We start from the raw sequence: 16184 nt of genomic DNA, 5'->3' as shown, positions 1-16184 counted from the left end.
ATATCTCCGGAGTGGACAACACACAGGCCGACTGGCTGAGCAGGACGACCATAGATCCTGCGGAGTGGAAACTGGACCCTCGCCTGTTCCACCAGATGTCCGACAGATTCGGGACTCCGGCCGTAGACCTGTTTGCGTCAAGGGACAACAAGCAGCTCGCCCGCTTCTACTCCCGGTTCTTCACCCCGGGGGCGGAGGGGACAGACGCACTGCGTTGCAAGTGGCCCCGCGAGCTACTGTATGCCTTCCCTCCCCTGCCTCTCCTTCCTCAATTCATCTCCAAAGTCATCGCAGAGGGAGCAGAGGTCCTTCTCGTGGCCCCGCATTGGCCCCGCAGGTCGTGGTTTGCCGACCTTGTCCACCTGTCGGTGTCTCCTCCGTGGCGCATTCCTCCGGACCAGATCTCCCTCAGCCAGGGGGCCGTGATTCACCCAGAGCCCCAGTGGCTCCAGTTGGCCGTCTGGCACTTGAGGGGGACCAACTGAAAGGCCAAGGCCTGTCGGAGGAGGTAGTGAACACCATTCAGGCGGCTAGACGCCCTTCAACCACTAGGATTTATGATGCGTCCTGGGCCGCCTTCGCCAAGTGGTGTGAGGAGCTGCTCATCGAGCCGACGACCGCGCCTGTTCCCAGAGTGCTTGACTTCCTTCAAGCGGGACTCAACAGGGGCCTGGCCCCGAACACCCTTCGACGTCAAGTGGCGGCTTTGTCTACTGTCTGGTCGGGCGACCACCTTTTGCCTCTCAGCAAAATCCCGAAGGTGCGTCTTTTCCTCAAGGGCGCTTCTAACCTTCGCCCTCCCACCGTTCATCGCTACCCTACTTGGCAGCTGTCCGTGGTCCTGCGGGCCCTCTCTGGCCCCCCATTCGAGCCTTTACGCACTACTTCTCTTCGATTCCTGACGCTGAAGACGGCCTTCTTGATTGCCATCACGTCAGCTCGCCGGATTTCGGAGCTGGCGGCTCTCTCTGTTCGCCAGGATCTGTGCGTCATCCACCCTGACAGGGTCATTTTGAGGCTGGACCCGACCTTTACCCCCAAAGTAAACTCATGGTTCCATAGAGCGCAAGACATTGTGTTGCCAAATTTTTGTCCTCATCCGTCGCATCCCAGAGAGCGATCCTGGCACAATCTTGATGTCAGGAGGGCCCTGAAGGTCTACATCGCTCGTACTGCGGAATCCAGGAAGTCAGAGGCTCTTTTTCTCTCCTTCCAGCCCGGTTCCCTAGGGAAGAAGGTCACTTCCTCCACAATTGGCAGGTGGCTTCGCGCTTGCATTGCGACTGCCTATGAAAGTCAATCCAAGGCCGTTCCGCGCGGCATCACTGCACACTCCACACGAAGTGCTGCTACCTCAGCGGCCTGGGCCACCCAGGCCTCGATCCTGGACATCTGCAGGGCCGCTACGTGGTCCTCTCCTTCTCCATTTGTGCGACACTATAAACTGGACATTTTCGCCTCGGCTGAGGCGTCTTTCGGCAGGCGTGTGCTCCAGGCGGTTGTGTCAGAGACCGAATCCCGGGAGCCTTCTTCTGCCCACCCAGATGGACAATAACTTTGGTATGTCCCATTGCTTGGACTCTCCAAGCGGTGTACAGGAAAATGACCATTGGCTTACCTGAAGGGTCCTTTTCTGTACACCGCGGGAGAGTCCAACCCACCCTGGCTCTCAAGGCCGGGATTCGGGTTCCTCGTGTCAACAGTACATCATCTTGGACGCTTCGCTCCGTCCGCACGAACTGACTCCTTCAAAGAATTCTGGGGGATTGAGCACACCAGGAGGAGGTGTGGCTTAAGGAAAAATAGTTCCTCAGTCCTAAGGGCAAGCAGACTGAATTAACCCATTGCTTGGACTCTCCCGCGGTGTACAGAAAAGGACCCTTCAGGTAAGCCAATGGTCATTTTGTTTGTAAGCATCTTTAAAGCAAGGTAAAACATGCAGCAAATAATTGTATAGAGTATCCTTTATAAATAACCAGAGTAGCCCATGTGTTATTCTCTGGAGCAAATCTAAAGAGATCCTCTATTGCTGTGATGGCGAACCTATGGCACGTGTGCCACAGATGTCACGCAGCACCCTCTCTGTGGGCACATGAGCTGTCACCCCAGTTCAGCTCCACCACGCATGTGTGTGTGCCTCCTGCTGGCCAGCTGGTTGTCGGGTCTCTGTCGTGCATTCGTGGGGTGGTGAGCCTCCCCGCATGCATATGTGCAGACGGCAGGCTGCATGCGAGGGATCCCTGCACATACATGCTTGGCTGTAGGGCTACATGCAGGGGGAGCTGTGCACATATGGACGAGGGAGCAGGGCACATGGGGTGCGTGCACATGGACGGGGCCAGGGCGCATGCACATTGCATTTTGTGGGCTTGGGCCCGTGCATGCACATTTGCGCACCCAGTCTGGAAAAGACTAGCCATCACTGCTCTAGGGGAAACATAGCATTTTTTTGACTTTTAAAAAATATCTAACTGAAACTTTTCCTGCTATGAACAGAAGGTGAATCCTGAATCTTGATTTTCTCTCCCTCTCCCCAATGAGGAAAAATATAGAATTTTGAAAGTGCAACAAAATATTGAAAACGTATCTTTTGCTCACCTTGTATACAAATGTCATAATGACTGCTTTGTTTGTATCACTGAAACCTTCACAATTTTCTTTGGTATCGTTGTGACGTGCAAGTGTACTGGAATTTATTTTTTTCTGTAATGTTTCTCTGCCCACAATAGTTAGTGGGGCACATTTTTTGTGTATCCCATATCCTACCCAAACTAATGAGTACATTGCTTTTCACATTATGCTGGGGAAATAGGGTAATAAACATGTATGTTTGCATTAGGGGTGTGTTTTCTCCCCCTGTTCTGCATAAACCACAATGTGGTACTTAATCTTGGAAACCGGGAAGCACAAAGTGTTTCTTTTGGTAGAAATTAAGGTAGTTTTCCTAGCAGGATTAAAAAAAAAAAAAAAGCGAAATAGGCTGTTCTCTGCTCCCTGACAGGAGTCACAAAGCAAATAAGCAGAGGCTCCAAATAGGGATGCCCACACGGAAGAAAGATGGAATTTTTTCATTAATTCTCCAACCGATTTGCTGAATATTATCTAGATGTCATAACGCTCTATTTGCTAAGTACAAAATTGCTACTGTCGGCCATTTTATTGGCAAATAAGAATTTTCCTCTTCTTTTAGTTACATTTCAGTAAAATAAATATCTGATTGGATATCATGCTTTTAAGTTGTCAGTCTCTACCTATAAATGACTTGTTCTAAAACCCTACCTACCCGCCTTCCTTCCCTCCTTCCTCCCACCCTCCCTCCCTTATTTCTTTTCAGAGAGTACTGACTAGGAAGCAAGAGATGATGGCTACAAGAATAAATAGTAAAACTGGATTGTGTGCCATAAAGAAAAAAAGACTAATTTTAAATGTAGAAGAGTTTGTATGTGTGTGTATATAGATTTGATATAAAGGGAATATAAGCATTTGCATACATGATAATATGCTCACTGCTTTTAAATAAAAATATTTCACAACAGTTTGGCTTCTAGAAATGTTTAGGTGTATATTTTCTAACACAAGGACTAAAGTCATGACTTTTAGAAAAATGACCTCTCAAAAGTTTAGGTCTGAAATCTTATACCTAATTACTTGCAGCTTTAGGAGGCAAATATCTTAAGGCTACCAATGAGCCATTAATCAAGTATCCTAAATATGAAATATGAAACAAGCGTGAAGGAGAACTGAAAATGCGATCCCATTTGTTATTTCTTTTAAATAAAGAAGATGCAAAATCCAAATTGGCAACAGTCTTTTTTGTATTCTGCTCTAAATTTCTTGATGTTTGCAGTGAATGTATTTATCTCCTCTTGGACAAGTTATTCATTCTATAGTTGACCTGTGATGCCTCTGCCAGCAAAAACAGAGTTCGTAAGGGCTGTGGGCGGCTCTCCTGAGCTCCATTTTCTCTGGTAGAAGATTGCAGGAGAAAACAGAACTCAAGAGCCCATTTTCACTCATGCTGCCACAGGCGCCCCCAATATGAGTAACATCGAGCTGGCCATCCCCACCACGGCCCTCTGAGGTGAAACATAACCCTGATGCAGTCCTCAATGAAATTGAGTTTGACATTTCTGGTCTAGTCTGATCTTGTAGAACTATGTAGGTAGATAATATGGAATGCGTCCTCAAGCAGAATAGAAAGACAGATGATTTTCTGGACTGGGTGCCCTCATCAGAGTGGATTGGTGAGAAATGTCCCTTTTGTAATTTGAATTGAATAGAAAGATACTATTCATAAGTAATCTCTCTGATCTTCTAAGATAATGTTATTGCTCCAAAGTTGCCCCTCTCTCTGCCCTTCCTTTGGGTTATTAGTTTAATTCGCCCAGTATTTACAAGCATAAACAATATATGAATACGAGCATGTGTCCGTTAAAAATGTTAACAGTATTGTGTTCAGAGAAAACCTACCGTAATTACTTCGTTCCAACTGATGAATTATCCTGACCTTTATTAGTATGCAGTTGTTCAAAACTAAAACTTACCCAGTGAACTATGAAGAGTTCAACACTGGAACTAATGACCCGGAATGGCTCCCCTTGATTTGGTTATTTTCAGGCAGAAACTAGACAGTCATCTGTCTGGAATGTTTTAATTTGGATTATTGTGTTGAACAGGGAGGTAGACGTGATGGCTTTTTCCAATTCTAGGATTCTCTGATTCTTGTCAATATCCTTTTGAAATGCTGCTATAGAGGTTAGTGCCCTAGAGAAGCTGCTGTCTAGTATATCTTCTTTTTTAGGAAAGGTTTAATAGCGTAGCTGCTAGCAGCCAGCAGTTGCCTTTTCAAAGAGGTGATAAAATGGACATAAATGCAAGTAATTGTTTTTTATGCCTATTTTTTTTCTTTAGGGTGGCCACTGATCATAACATTGACAACACAACCGCCATGCTGAGAGAATGGCTGAAGAACGTACAAAAACTCTACCACTATGTTGAATGGAGACCAATGGATGACCCTCAGTAAGTATTGCAGCAAAGAAATGCAATTTCTAAATTACTTGGTGGAACAGGTGTCAGCCCATTAATCTTGGGAATGCAGGTTGGGATTAAAATTCTTGGCTGACCTTACATATTTTGAAAATAGGTGGGTTTTCCTCTCCTTAGAATCCTCCTGATGCTTGCTTAACAGATAACACATAACAGAGGTTTTATTGGGTTGCCAAGTAGGCATTTTCCTTGGGCATGGAAAAATAGGGGATTCCATAATCATCTCTTTGCCTGCTCTCTTCCCCATTAGCTATTTCATTCAACACAGAGTTGCCTCCAGAAATGGTGTATGATATCATGTTTCCTCCATGAAGTCCAATCAGATGTGCAAATGGTCTTTTCCAAATCTGGCTACAGCAGTGGGGGAGTTCTGGACAACTCCAAGGATAAGTTTGATTGGCTATTTGGAGGAAAATATGGCTTTTGGAGCTTTGATTCAGCTGTAGCTCAACTTTGAGGTTCTTGTTTGGCCTGCTGGGGCAGGAAAGTGGAAAGAACAGTATATAGCCCTCTAAACTATACCTCTCCTTTGGCCCTGGAGTTCTAAGAAAATTGGTCTAATTCGGCACATGACATTGGAGAGTTATTTATGTAGAGTAAGATGTTCCTGGATTATGGATTCCCGCTACTACATCAATAGTAATAGGAGTAGCACTTTGACTTATATACTGCTCCGTAGTGCTTTACAGCACTCTCTGAACGGTTTATAATGTCAGCATATAATCTGGGTCCTCATTTTATCAATATCAGAAGGATGAAAGGGCAAGGCAATCTTGAGGCAGTCAGGATCGAACTCCTGGCTGTGAGCAGAGTTAGCCTGCAATACTCCATTTTAACCACTATGCCACCACAGCTCCACTGGCATTATATGTGCCAGAGCTCAGTAGTGAGGTTAGCTTTTTGGTATTAATGGATGCCCCAGTGTAGAAAAGACCAGCTGAAAAACATGACATGTTGTAGCTTTCATCAAAATGGCAAAGGCAGGGAGGTCTCAAGAGCTATCCATTTGGGGCAAACAGTGTAACATTGCAACAGGTATAGAGAAAGGAATGAGGCTTACTTTGTGAATCTACAATACTCCTTGTATCTCTCTGGTCTCCTGTTTACCTCCTATGGATGCTGCTGCAATTGGCAATTCTCTGTTGTGTCATTATATTCTGAATTTCTACTGAATTTTTAAACAAAATCCACACACAACTTTATTCTAATAATTATTTAACTGAAGGATAAAGCTATTGTCTTAAATAATTAAGGCTACCAATAGCTATTAATCAACTGATTATATTTTGCCACCCGCATTGGGAGCCACAAATCTTTGCTTCGGAAATCCCAGATGACATTCGAGGAACCAAATTTCAATCTGAAAGGCCTCTGCTTTGATCTTGCATGACTCATATTATATTCTTAACTTCTTTCAATCTAGAGCAGAAATTTGCCAGGAAAATTTGCCGTGCTAGGCTTCCGTGCCAAATTTTGGCATTACTACAGAACACATCTTCTGTTCAAAATGCTAAGCAGGATATTGAAAGTGTGCATGATTTTGTTTTTGAGGTTTGCCTCACAGTAATTTTCTGTCTCTCCTGGAAAGTAGTAGTAAACAAACAGGACCACCTAGACCAGATAAACTTTAGCTGGGTGTGTAGAATCTGTTTTGTTAACCACTGTTGCAATTTGCAGGTAATGGAATAATATATGGCAGTGGCCCCCAACCTTTTAGGCACCAAAAGATTTTGGAGAGACGTTTTTACATAGAACGGAGGGGATGTGGTTTTGTATGCTGCCTGCATCCTGCAGATGGGCCTTCACTTGTTTGCGCAGCCCAGTTTCTGGCATGCAACGGACCGGTGTCAGTCCATGGATTGGGGGATGGGAAGCCCTGATATAAAACAACTAGCTGTACAATAGCTAGTCATACCGAGAGCTTATGCACCAAAGACAAATTCCTTGTGTGTCCAACCACACTTGGCCAATAAAGAATTCTGTTCTCTGCTCTGCTCTGCTCATTTCACTCAGTGCCACAAACTCCTAGATAAATACAGAGAGAATTGTAGCTTAAGAATATCTTTAAAAAGTTCTCAAGTTTTATTATTTCTGATAGCTGAGAGACGGAGCCTGAAACGTAAAAAGAAAACTGTTGCACAGGCCCCTTTTACAGGCAGCAAGTAGAATTATTTTCAGATGTAGGGGTTGCAGATCAAAGCAGCATTCTCTGAACAGTTTATAATGTCAGCATATTGCCCCCAATAATTTGGGTCCTCATTTTACCGATATCATAAGGATGGAAGGGCAAGCCAACCTTGAGGCAGTCAGGATTGAACTGGTGGCTGTGGGCAGAGTTATAGCCTGCAATACTGCATTCTAACCACTACGCCACTACAGCTCAGTAGTGTGGTTAGCTTTTTGGTGTTAATAGATACCCTGGTAAAGAAAACACCAGCAAAGCTTGTGTCAGCTGAAAAGAGGTCTAAAATGTTGCTTTTATCCTGCTGGATCAGACTAGAAAAGAAGTAGGCCGCATTCTGCTTCTTGGTCAGCCAGTGGTTTCTGGGAATGCACAGCATTCCCAACCAAAACAATGGTTATCTCAGCATTTATTGTGCACCTGGTGGTATTTCTATATGGAGTTTTCTCTCTTCATGAGCAGTTTGATAACAATCTTTTGTCTATGACTTTTCCTAATCCTTTATCAAGCTGTTTATGCTGTAAACCCCTGGATGGAATTCTGCACGCAGACTTATGTATGCTGTACCGATCTAGAGTGCCAGGCCTATGGAATTTTTTTAAAAAAAACATATTTATGTACAGTTCTCTGTCATTCACAAGCACTCGTATAGGACAAGCAGTGCAGTGAAGCTGTATGTTCCAGTAAGTACACACTCCAGGAATAAATTTGGAAGTGTTTGCTCAGAAGCATCATTCACATTTTCTGCTCTAAACCTTTTGGGAGCATTTGAGGTGACTGACTATATTTGTTCCACCTGATTTATTTATTTATTTATAAATTAAAATACTGAACTAAGGAAAAAAAAAACCATACTCAGCCTGGCAGGAAACACAGATTTCTTTTACTTTCTTCATTTGTTAGGTTTTATCCAGAGGAAATGGGACCGAAGCACTGGCCAAACTCCAGATTCACTCATGTGATGAAACTAAGGCAGGCTGCTCTGAGAACTGCAAGGGAAAAATGGTCTGACTACATCATGGTAAGTTAAAAACCCTTCCTTCCTTCTCTTCCTTCCTTCCTTCCTTCCTTCCTTCCTTCCTTCCTTCCTTCCTTCCTTCCTTCCTCCCTCCCTCCCTCCCTCCCTCCCTCCCTCCCTCCCTCCTTCCCTCCCTCCCTCCCTCCCTCCCTCCCTCCCTCCCTTCCTTCCTTCCCTTCCCTTCCCTTCCCTTTCCTTTCCCACAATTTGAGCCATGGTGGCGCAGTGGTTAGAGTACAGAATTGCAGACTACTTCTGCTGCCTGCCGGCTGCCTGCAATTTGGCAGTTCAAATCTCACCAGGCTCAAAGTTGACTCAGCCTTCCATCCTTCCGAGGTGGGTAAAATGAGGACCCAGATTGTTGGGGGCAATAGGCAGACTATGTAAACTGCTTAGCAGAGGGCTGTAAAAGCACTGTGAAGTGGTATATAAGTCTAAGTGCTATTGCTATTGCTAAGTGCTAATCTCAGTTCACTGTAACTAGGAATACCAGGATTGCAGTCACTACATGAGGCAGAAACCCAATATTTTATGACCTCTTCGCATAGTGATAGAAATTCCAGTTTAATTGTTGCTGTAAGGAATACTTATATTTCATCCAGAGTATATTCCAAGATTATCACCAGGTCATCCATACATGCCAGTTATTTATAAGTTTCTCTTTTAATGCTCACTCCAACAATTCTCCCACCTCTCCCTATATCTCTCTTCAATATTTCCAAAGCTAACGGAAATAATAATGGTGACACAGGACATCTTTGACTGGTCCCTTCTTGCATCTCGCAGGTTTTCTTAATTCCCATTCCCCGTTATGTGTGCCTTTTGTGAAATGTAAATTGATTTTACCCATTTTGTAAAAGCCCTGTGATGGTAGATTTCTGATGGAAATATCTTCATTGTGTTCTTTTTGCTGCTTCACAAGAATTCAAAGAGTTGTAGCTCTAGTTTGTGATTAAAAGAACATCAAAACTGCTTTACTTTCAGTGGAATTTAGTTGGATAAAATTTAATGTTTTTTCCTTCCCATTTGTCTAGTTCATCGATACTGACAATTTTTTGACCAACCCAGAAGTATTGAATCTAATGATAGCAGAGAATAAAACTCTTTTGGCCCCAATGCTTGAATCCCGAACTCTCTACTCTAACTTCTGGTGTGGGATGACACCTCAGGCAAGTATTGTTACTGTTTTATTTACTTAAACAAGGTATACGAGCAAAGGAAAATAGATGGAATCCAAGAGAATTTGGATTTCTTTTTCAAATCTCAGGGGGGAAACCAATGTGATTAACATATGAATAAGATACAAATCATATGAATAAAAGATAAGTCTGATGAATCAGAGGGAAGGCCCATATGTGTGGGTACCCCAGGCCTGGAGAGTCTCATCTACAAGTTTATGTTAACATTCTTTTGAAGCCATTTAACTGTATCTTATGCAAATAGTGTTGTGCAGTAAATTAAGCCATTAAGGGAAGACTCTTAAAATACAGTAGCAACTTGGGGATCATTTTTTTCTCCTTCTCCAGTTTTTATACTGTACTTTATACTGTACTTTCACTCTTATTTTATGACTTTCTCTTCTGGGAATTAACTGCTGATTTACATATTTAGTTCAGATGTTCAGTTGGAATAGGATGTGCCAACTGTTTTATGGAACAGGAAGCCCAACCTTCTTACGTTTGGCATGATGTTAGCTAGTTGGCTTGTGTATATTTTTGGATTTATATTCCTACGAACTAGGAACAGCCCCATTAAGTCCCAGTACATTGTTGAGAGATAACAAAGACAGATCAATAAAGAGAGAAAACACCTTGATTCTTCACCAGAATTCTGCTTCAGCTCAACTATTTTTGTGAGTCATATTTTGGAATAGTCTTCAGATCTCCCTGTTTTTGTCGTGATACCTTTGCATCTTGGAACAATGTTGGAAAGTTGTGTTTCTAGAATGTATTGTTAGACAGCTGTTTACATAACTTAAAAGAGCTAGTCACATAACGAGTGCAAAATAATTGCCAGTTCGTGTCAAGTAGAGCTACCTAGAGTGGGATAACATTTATTGGACATGTTATAAATCTTTGCACTAACCAAAGGAGAATCCCATCATTAACGTTATCCAAATTTTCAGGAAGGAAGGAGTGTATTCCAGAGGAGCAAGGGACAACTCAATTCGGAGAGTTTGCATGAGATAAAGACAGTGAAGACGCTTATGCCTAATAGTCCCCAGAATATGTGCTTTATGGGAAGGGTAGCATGCTTTACTTTGGCAAGATTCTGTCTATAGGTGAGAAACAGTAAAGAAATCTACTTGGAAGAATCACAACCTGTCTTTCTTCGTTTGGGGGAGCCTGACAAATACTCTGTGTTGAATGTAACAATCTCTTAGATAGCTTTCATCTTATGGCCAGATTTTTGAATAAATACATCGGAAGCAGGATCAAGGCCATTTGTTATAGGCAAGAGACTTAAAAGAAGAGCTTAATACTATATACTCTTTTTTTTAGGGCTATTACAAGAGGACACCAGATTATCCTCTGATCAGGGAATGGAAGAGAACTGGTTGCTTTGCAGTCCCAATGATACATTCCACTTTCTTGATTGATCTGAGAAAAGAGGCATCAGATAAGCTGGCATTTTATCCCCCACACCAAGATTATACCTGGACTTTTGATGATATCATTGTTCTTGCTTTCTCAAGTCGCCAAGCTGGTAAGGAGCCATTGACTAACCACATTTAAAAATTGTGAGTTCAGGAGAGTTTTGGATATCTTGTAACATTATCATACATAAAGAGAGCTTCAATTTTAAAAAAAACATAAATAAATTTTAGCACTATTTGAATAGTGATAGAATACCTATTGTTCCTCAAGTATAGATGGAATCTTGGTAAATTAAAACATACTATCATGATTGATGATGATGATTTTACAAGAGAAAGTACATGTAAAGCTGAAAATGAGGACACCAGATACCTGAAAAATATTTTCACTTCTTCTCCATTATGGCATTTAACAGATGAACTGAGAACTGACAAGAATTGTAGTCAGCTGCTTGGTTTAGAGTATGGAGATTGTAAAGGAGCAGACATATACAATAATTCTCTTCACAAACAACCCTGTGATATTAAAATGTCAGAAAACGCTTCTGTTATTAATAAACTAGGCCACAACTAAACCAGATGACCAAGCTTGAATTCCTCTCTTTTCCCTGCTGGTTAAAAAAAGACAGAACTTTTAAAAAAGCTATAATTTATTTTCAGCTTCATACTGGGAATGCACTTTGTTTTGTCTGCAACTTCTTAACTTGCGTCTTCTGGAAATTTTAACTGCTGCTTTGATTTTTCAGCCCACTGCAGTAACTAGGACACGTTTTATTTTTCACTTGTTGGTTTCAGTGGTTTCTAGTTCCCCTGCCAAGCCCCAAGAAGCAAAGAAAGGACAGGTGTGTATTGGAGCACATCTTGCATGCCCTTGGGACAAAAATAGCATGTCAAGCTGCAGCTGGTTCTTTGACCCAGCCCTCCCCATCAAGGGCCCAGTGTTTCCAAAGGCACATGCATTCTGGGTTGGAGATGATGATGCTGGGATGAGACCTGTGCCCAATGTTTTGGTAGCTCATGAGCTTCGCAAGGAGTTATATTTTAGCACCGCCGGTTGACAGTGTAAAGCCTGAACAAGCCAAGGACAACTACATTATACAAACATGGCCAATGCATTCAGGTTCATTAGGAAGTGAGGATAGACAATTACTCCTCACAGAGGGTAGTTATTCTAGTTGTAGAATATAGTTGTAATTCTTGATTAGGCATTAGAAGCAAGCTGTTAATCTGGCACATGTAAAGCCAATAGGAAAGCCAAATGGATTGTTTGCCCATGTAAATCAATATGCCTAATATTAAAAGTTATGAACTTTTCTGTTATGAACCAAGGCCTTAAGGCATCATTTGTTAAATGAAGTCATTGGGGGAAATCTAAAACCCCTTTTCCTCAGCCGTGGTGTGGCTGCATTAGTGACCGTGGCAGTCATGCTGTGTAAAAGAAATGGGATAAGATAGTAGAACAGAATAGCAGAGTAGGAAGGGACTTTGGAGGTCTTCTAGTCCAACCCCCTGCTCAAGCAGAAACCCTATATAATTTCAGACAAGTGTTTGTTCAAGTCTCTTCTTTAAAACCTCCAGTGTTTCAAGATTCTTGCATAGATTTTATTTTTTTCAGCAAGCCTCCTAAAATAGACAGGACCATTTTCAGACATGCTCTTTTGGCAGCTCCATTGCTTGTTCTCTTCTTAATTTGTGTTTTTTCAGAGTTAAAGCCATTGCGGTTGTCCTTGACCTCTTTCCAAGAGATTATCAAAAACTCAACCATCTTTATGTTTATCCCCTCCACTTTCTTTTACTGCTCTGTTGGGGAGGCTCTTCTTTTAATTAATTTTGTCCTGCTCCAGTCTGATTGACTCTGAGCTGCTTACAAACCTCGAAATACAGAATAAAAACCACAACACATCTAACAATAGAGTAATTGCTCATAGGCTTGCTGAACTGTAACTTCTTTCCTCCTGCTGCCTTTTTCTTTTGTCTGCATCTATGAGGCAGAAGGCAGAGAGATCTGTTCATTGTGTTCAGTGTCATGTTTAATGCATATGAATAACGGGATGGTTCAACCATGTTGTAGAGACTATGCAGCCTTTGATCCTTTAGAAGAATCTTGAAGAAGGTGGAGTTCAGGACTCACCCAAAAAGACAGACGAGAACCCCATGGGAACATCTTTTCTTCATGAGCACAGTTTTTCTCCTACATCTCCAGTGTTCCTTCTCTTTCCAGATGTTCAGATGTACATTTGCAACAGAGAACATTATGGTTACCTTCCTGTGCCACTGAAGCCACACCAGACGCTAGAAGATGAAGGGGACAATATTGTTCACATGCTGAGTGAAGCGATGAGTAAGTTCCCTATTTTGGTTTCCAATGATATGGATTTTGTGTTTTTATTATATTCTAATTACGGTAACTATTGGGCAGTAAATAAATTTTGGAAACAAACATTCCCACCCCTGTCCCATTATGATATCAATTCCTTAGATAATAGGTTAAGACTTCACGGGTCCAAAAAATAGAAAATAATGCACATTGATTATCTGAAGAACTTTTAAAAAATATTTCTGTGTAAACTGCTAATTCATTTTTAGATAGATTCTAAAAATAGCTAATAAAAGTGGTCAGCCATTAGATGGCAGCAAACTATAAGTCTATGGTGTTTTGCCACCTACATATAATAGCCCTATTACTTGTATACCACATTGATTTTGATCATGACAGACATAAATATTTCAATATTGCATCATCTATTATTGGGCCAGAAACATACAAAGCATGTTATAATGAGCCTACAGCCATTGGCTCGCAGGGTCCCCTTGTCTGGCTTAATTTCTACCCTTGCTTTGAAGCACTTTTGTAATGGTGGCAAATCAGAGGCTAAGTAGACCCATGTTACACCACACTATAATTTGATATTGACTTTGTCAGGGGAAGTTCCACCCTAAATTAATGAGGTGTGGACCTTTGGCTTTCCAAGCATCATATTTCCGAATAAGCAGAAATAAAACCCGGAGCACATTCTAATTAAAAATACTTTAATATAAAATAAAATAAAATACAAATCTTGCTAACTCAATTAACTACATCTCTGCAGAGTTATGTTGCCCACCTTCTTGGCGAACAGAAGATCAGAAGGAAAGTAAAGAATGTGTGACGTATTATGTCTGACATGCGCACTAATCATTGTCAGATAAGAAATAGTTCAGTCTACTGTATAACTCAGAATATAAGCACAAGTTGACAAACCAATTAACGCAGTGACAGACTTAGCACCCTGAGACTATGTTTTGCATGCCATGGTCAAAACAATCATGGCTTGGCCCAAAATGCTTACAGAGTTATCAGTCTCCACCACTGCTAACCATAGACGGGATGTGCAGCTCTTCAGATTTAAAGGGGAAAAGGCAGTTTGGACTATACAAGAATCCGTGAAGCACATACTGGCAACTCTTTAAGCAGCTGTGTCTTTTTGTGGAATTGCACAGCTGCCTTGCAATCCTTGAAAAAGATGCATTTGGCTAAAGGCATTGACAGATGTTACACAGGTACAGACACATACACCAAATCTTATAGACTCCTAAACTATGATTAACCCTAATGGGAGCTCATGCTATAATTTGAATATAGTCTTGAGTTGGGTTGAATTGAGTAGATATTAATGACACAGCTGTCTCGTTTCTCTTAAACAATCAAAGTGCTAAATTACACTGTGGCAGGTTAAATAGTAAATTCCTGAAATCTTTCCTCAAATGCAACCATTTGTGAACCTGCCCACTGATGTAAGTTAAGTTTAATAATACAATTGTTTTTATTGTAAGGAAGGAAGTGTACTCAGTAATATAGAACCCAGAACTTAACAAGCAACTTTTTAGAACTCCTTCAATAATTATTTGCAAATTATGATTTAGTGATAACAACTGTATGGGAAGAGTAATAAATTTTAATTAATGCTAATTAAATCAAATTAATCCACTGAACCATGTTTTATTTATTTATTTGTAAACTTTATTAGCCACAAGTTAACTCTGCGTGGCTTACAATATTAAAAGATGAAACTACAAAACCTACTGATATAAAAACAGTGCTATAAAAATCCAGATAATCAAGCTAGCTAAAAGATGAGGAGGGAGGCAATAGGATGAGAAGGAGAGGAATCTGTTGTTGATCTATCAACCACCCACAATGTGAAACCTCACCAAATGGCAGAGCTAGGTTTTTAAGCTCTTGTGGAAGATCAGGAGGGTGGGAACTGACCTCGCTCTGGGGGACAAGATAGTCCAAAAGGCAGGTGCAACGGCAGAGAAGTCTCTTCATCTGGACCCCACTAGCCAGAATACTTGGCTGATAGGACCCTAAGCATGCCTCCTCTGCCACCAATGGTGGGTGGGCCAATCCCAGTAGGGATGAGACAGTCCTTCAAGTAGCCTGGACTCATGTCATGAACGGCTTTAAATATTCAACACCTTGAATTGCACCTGGAAGCAAACCCACGCCCGGTGCAATTTGGGAAGTAGGGGTGTTACATGGACCTTCCTTGGGACCCAAGAACTGCACTGATGCAGTCTGTGCCAGCTCTGGCTTTGGAAAGTTATACATTTGGAAGTGCAGCCTTTCAAAATCAAGAATAGTCCATCATTTGGAAAAGAGTTGCATGGTCTACTTTATTCATAAGCGTTTATTCCTTTGCTGTAGCAATATCCTAACTACACTTAAAAAGGAGTATGTTTAAAACTGAGGGAGAATTCTTCTTGCTATGTGCTACTGACTAGTGCCTCACAGCTATGTTGCTCAGCAATACACAGAGCTCAAGTCTGTTTTACTCAAAGCATGAATACATTTAAAAACTGTCAGCATTATTGTAATGTACTAGGATGAATGTTCTTAATCTTTTCCAGTTGACCATCCTCCAATCGAACCCTCCAAGTTTGTCACAGTTCCTCCAAAACACCCTGAGAAGATGGGATTTGACGAGGTAATGCAAGAAAGGAGGATATCTCACTCAGCATGCCGATTTTTACAAGAGTGGAAAAGGCTGAGGCGAACTCCAGTAGGAGTTTAACACAGACCTCAATAATTTCCAATACTGAATGGCTCACACAGCCTTCCCTAAATTAGGGATCCCCATATGGTTGAGCTTCCTAGAAAATGTGGCCAAATACGTTAGTTGGAGATGATGGGAAGTAAAAGCCAACACAACCCATATGTAGAACTCAGTGGCGGTCCATGAAAATACAGTGAATGTAATATGATTCAGCTTTTCATCCTTCCCAGGTCGTTGGGGGCAATAGACTGAATCTGTAAACCACTTACTGCTGTAAAGCACTATGAATCAGTATTATAAGTC

The 16184-nt window shown here is 41.8% G+C and overlaps 1 protein-coding gene across 1 annotated transcript in view; it reads left to right on the top strand.

Annotated features, from left to right (window-relative positions):
- The window catches only part of COLGALT2 (collagen beta(1-O)galactosyltransferase 2), a 54337-nt gene that overhangs the window by 28542 nt on the left and 9611 nt on the right, over window positions 1–16184 (top strand). Inside the window, exons 2-7 of the mRNA XM_081948466.1 lie at window positions 4912–5022; window positions 8135–8252; window positions 9284–9418; window positions 10751–10955; window positions 13067–13186; window positions 15736–15812. Of these exons, the coding sequence (XP_081804592.1) occupies window positions 4912–5022; window positions 8135–8252; window positions 9284–9418; window positions 10751–10955; window positions 13067–13186; window positions 15736–15812 (766 nt within the window). The remainder of the gene's footprint in view (window positions 1–4911; window positions 5023–8134; window positions 8253–9283; window positions 9419–10750; window positions 10956–13066; window positions 13187–15735; window positions 15813–16184) is intronic.

This window comes from Natrix helvetica, assembly GCF_964273705.1.
Source record: "Natrix helvetica genome assembly, chromosome: 3".
Classification (NCBI taxonomy): Eukaryota; Metazoa; Chordata; class Lepidosauria; order Squamata; family Natricidae; genus Natrix; species Natrix helvetica.
The sequence above is the reverse complement of the archived record's forward strand: the minus strand, read 5'-3'. Positions and strand labels throughout refer to the sequence as shown.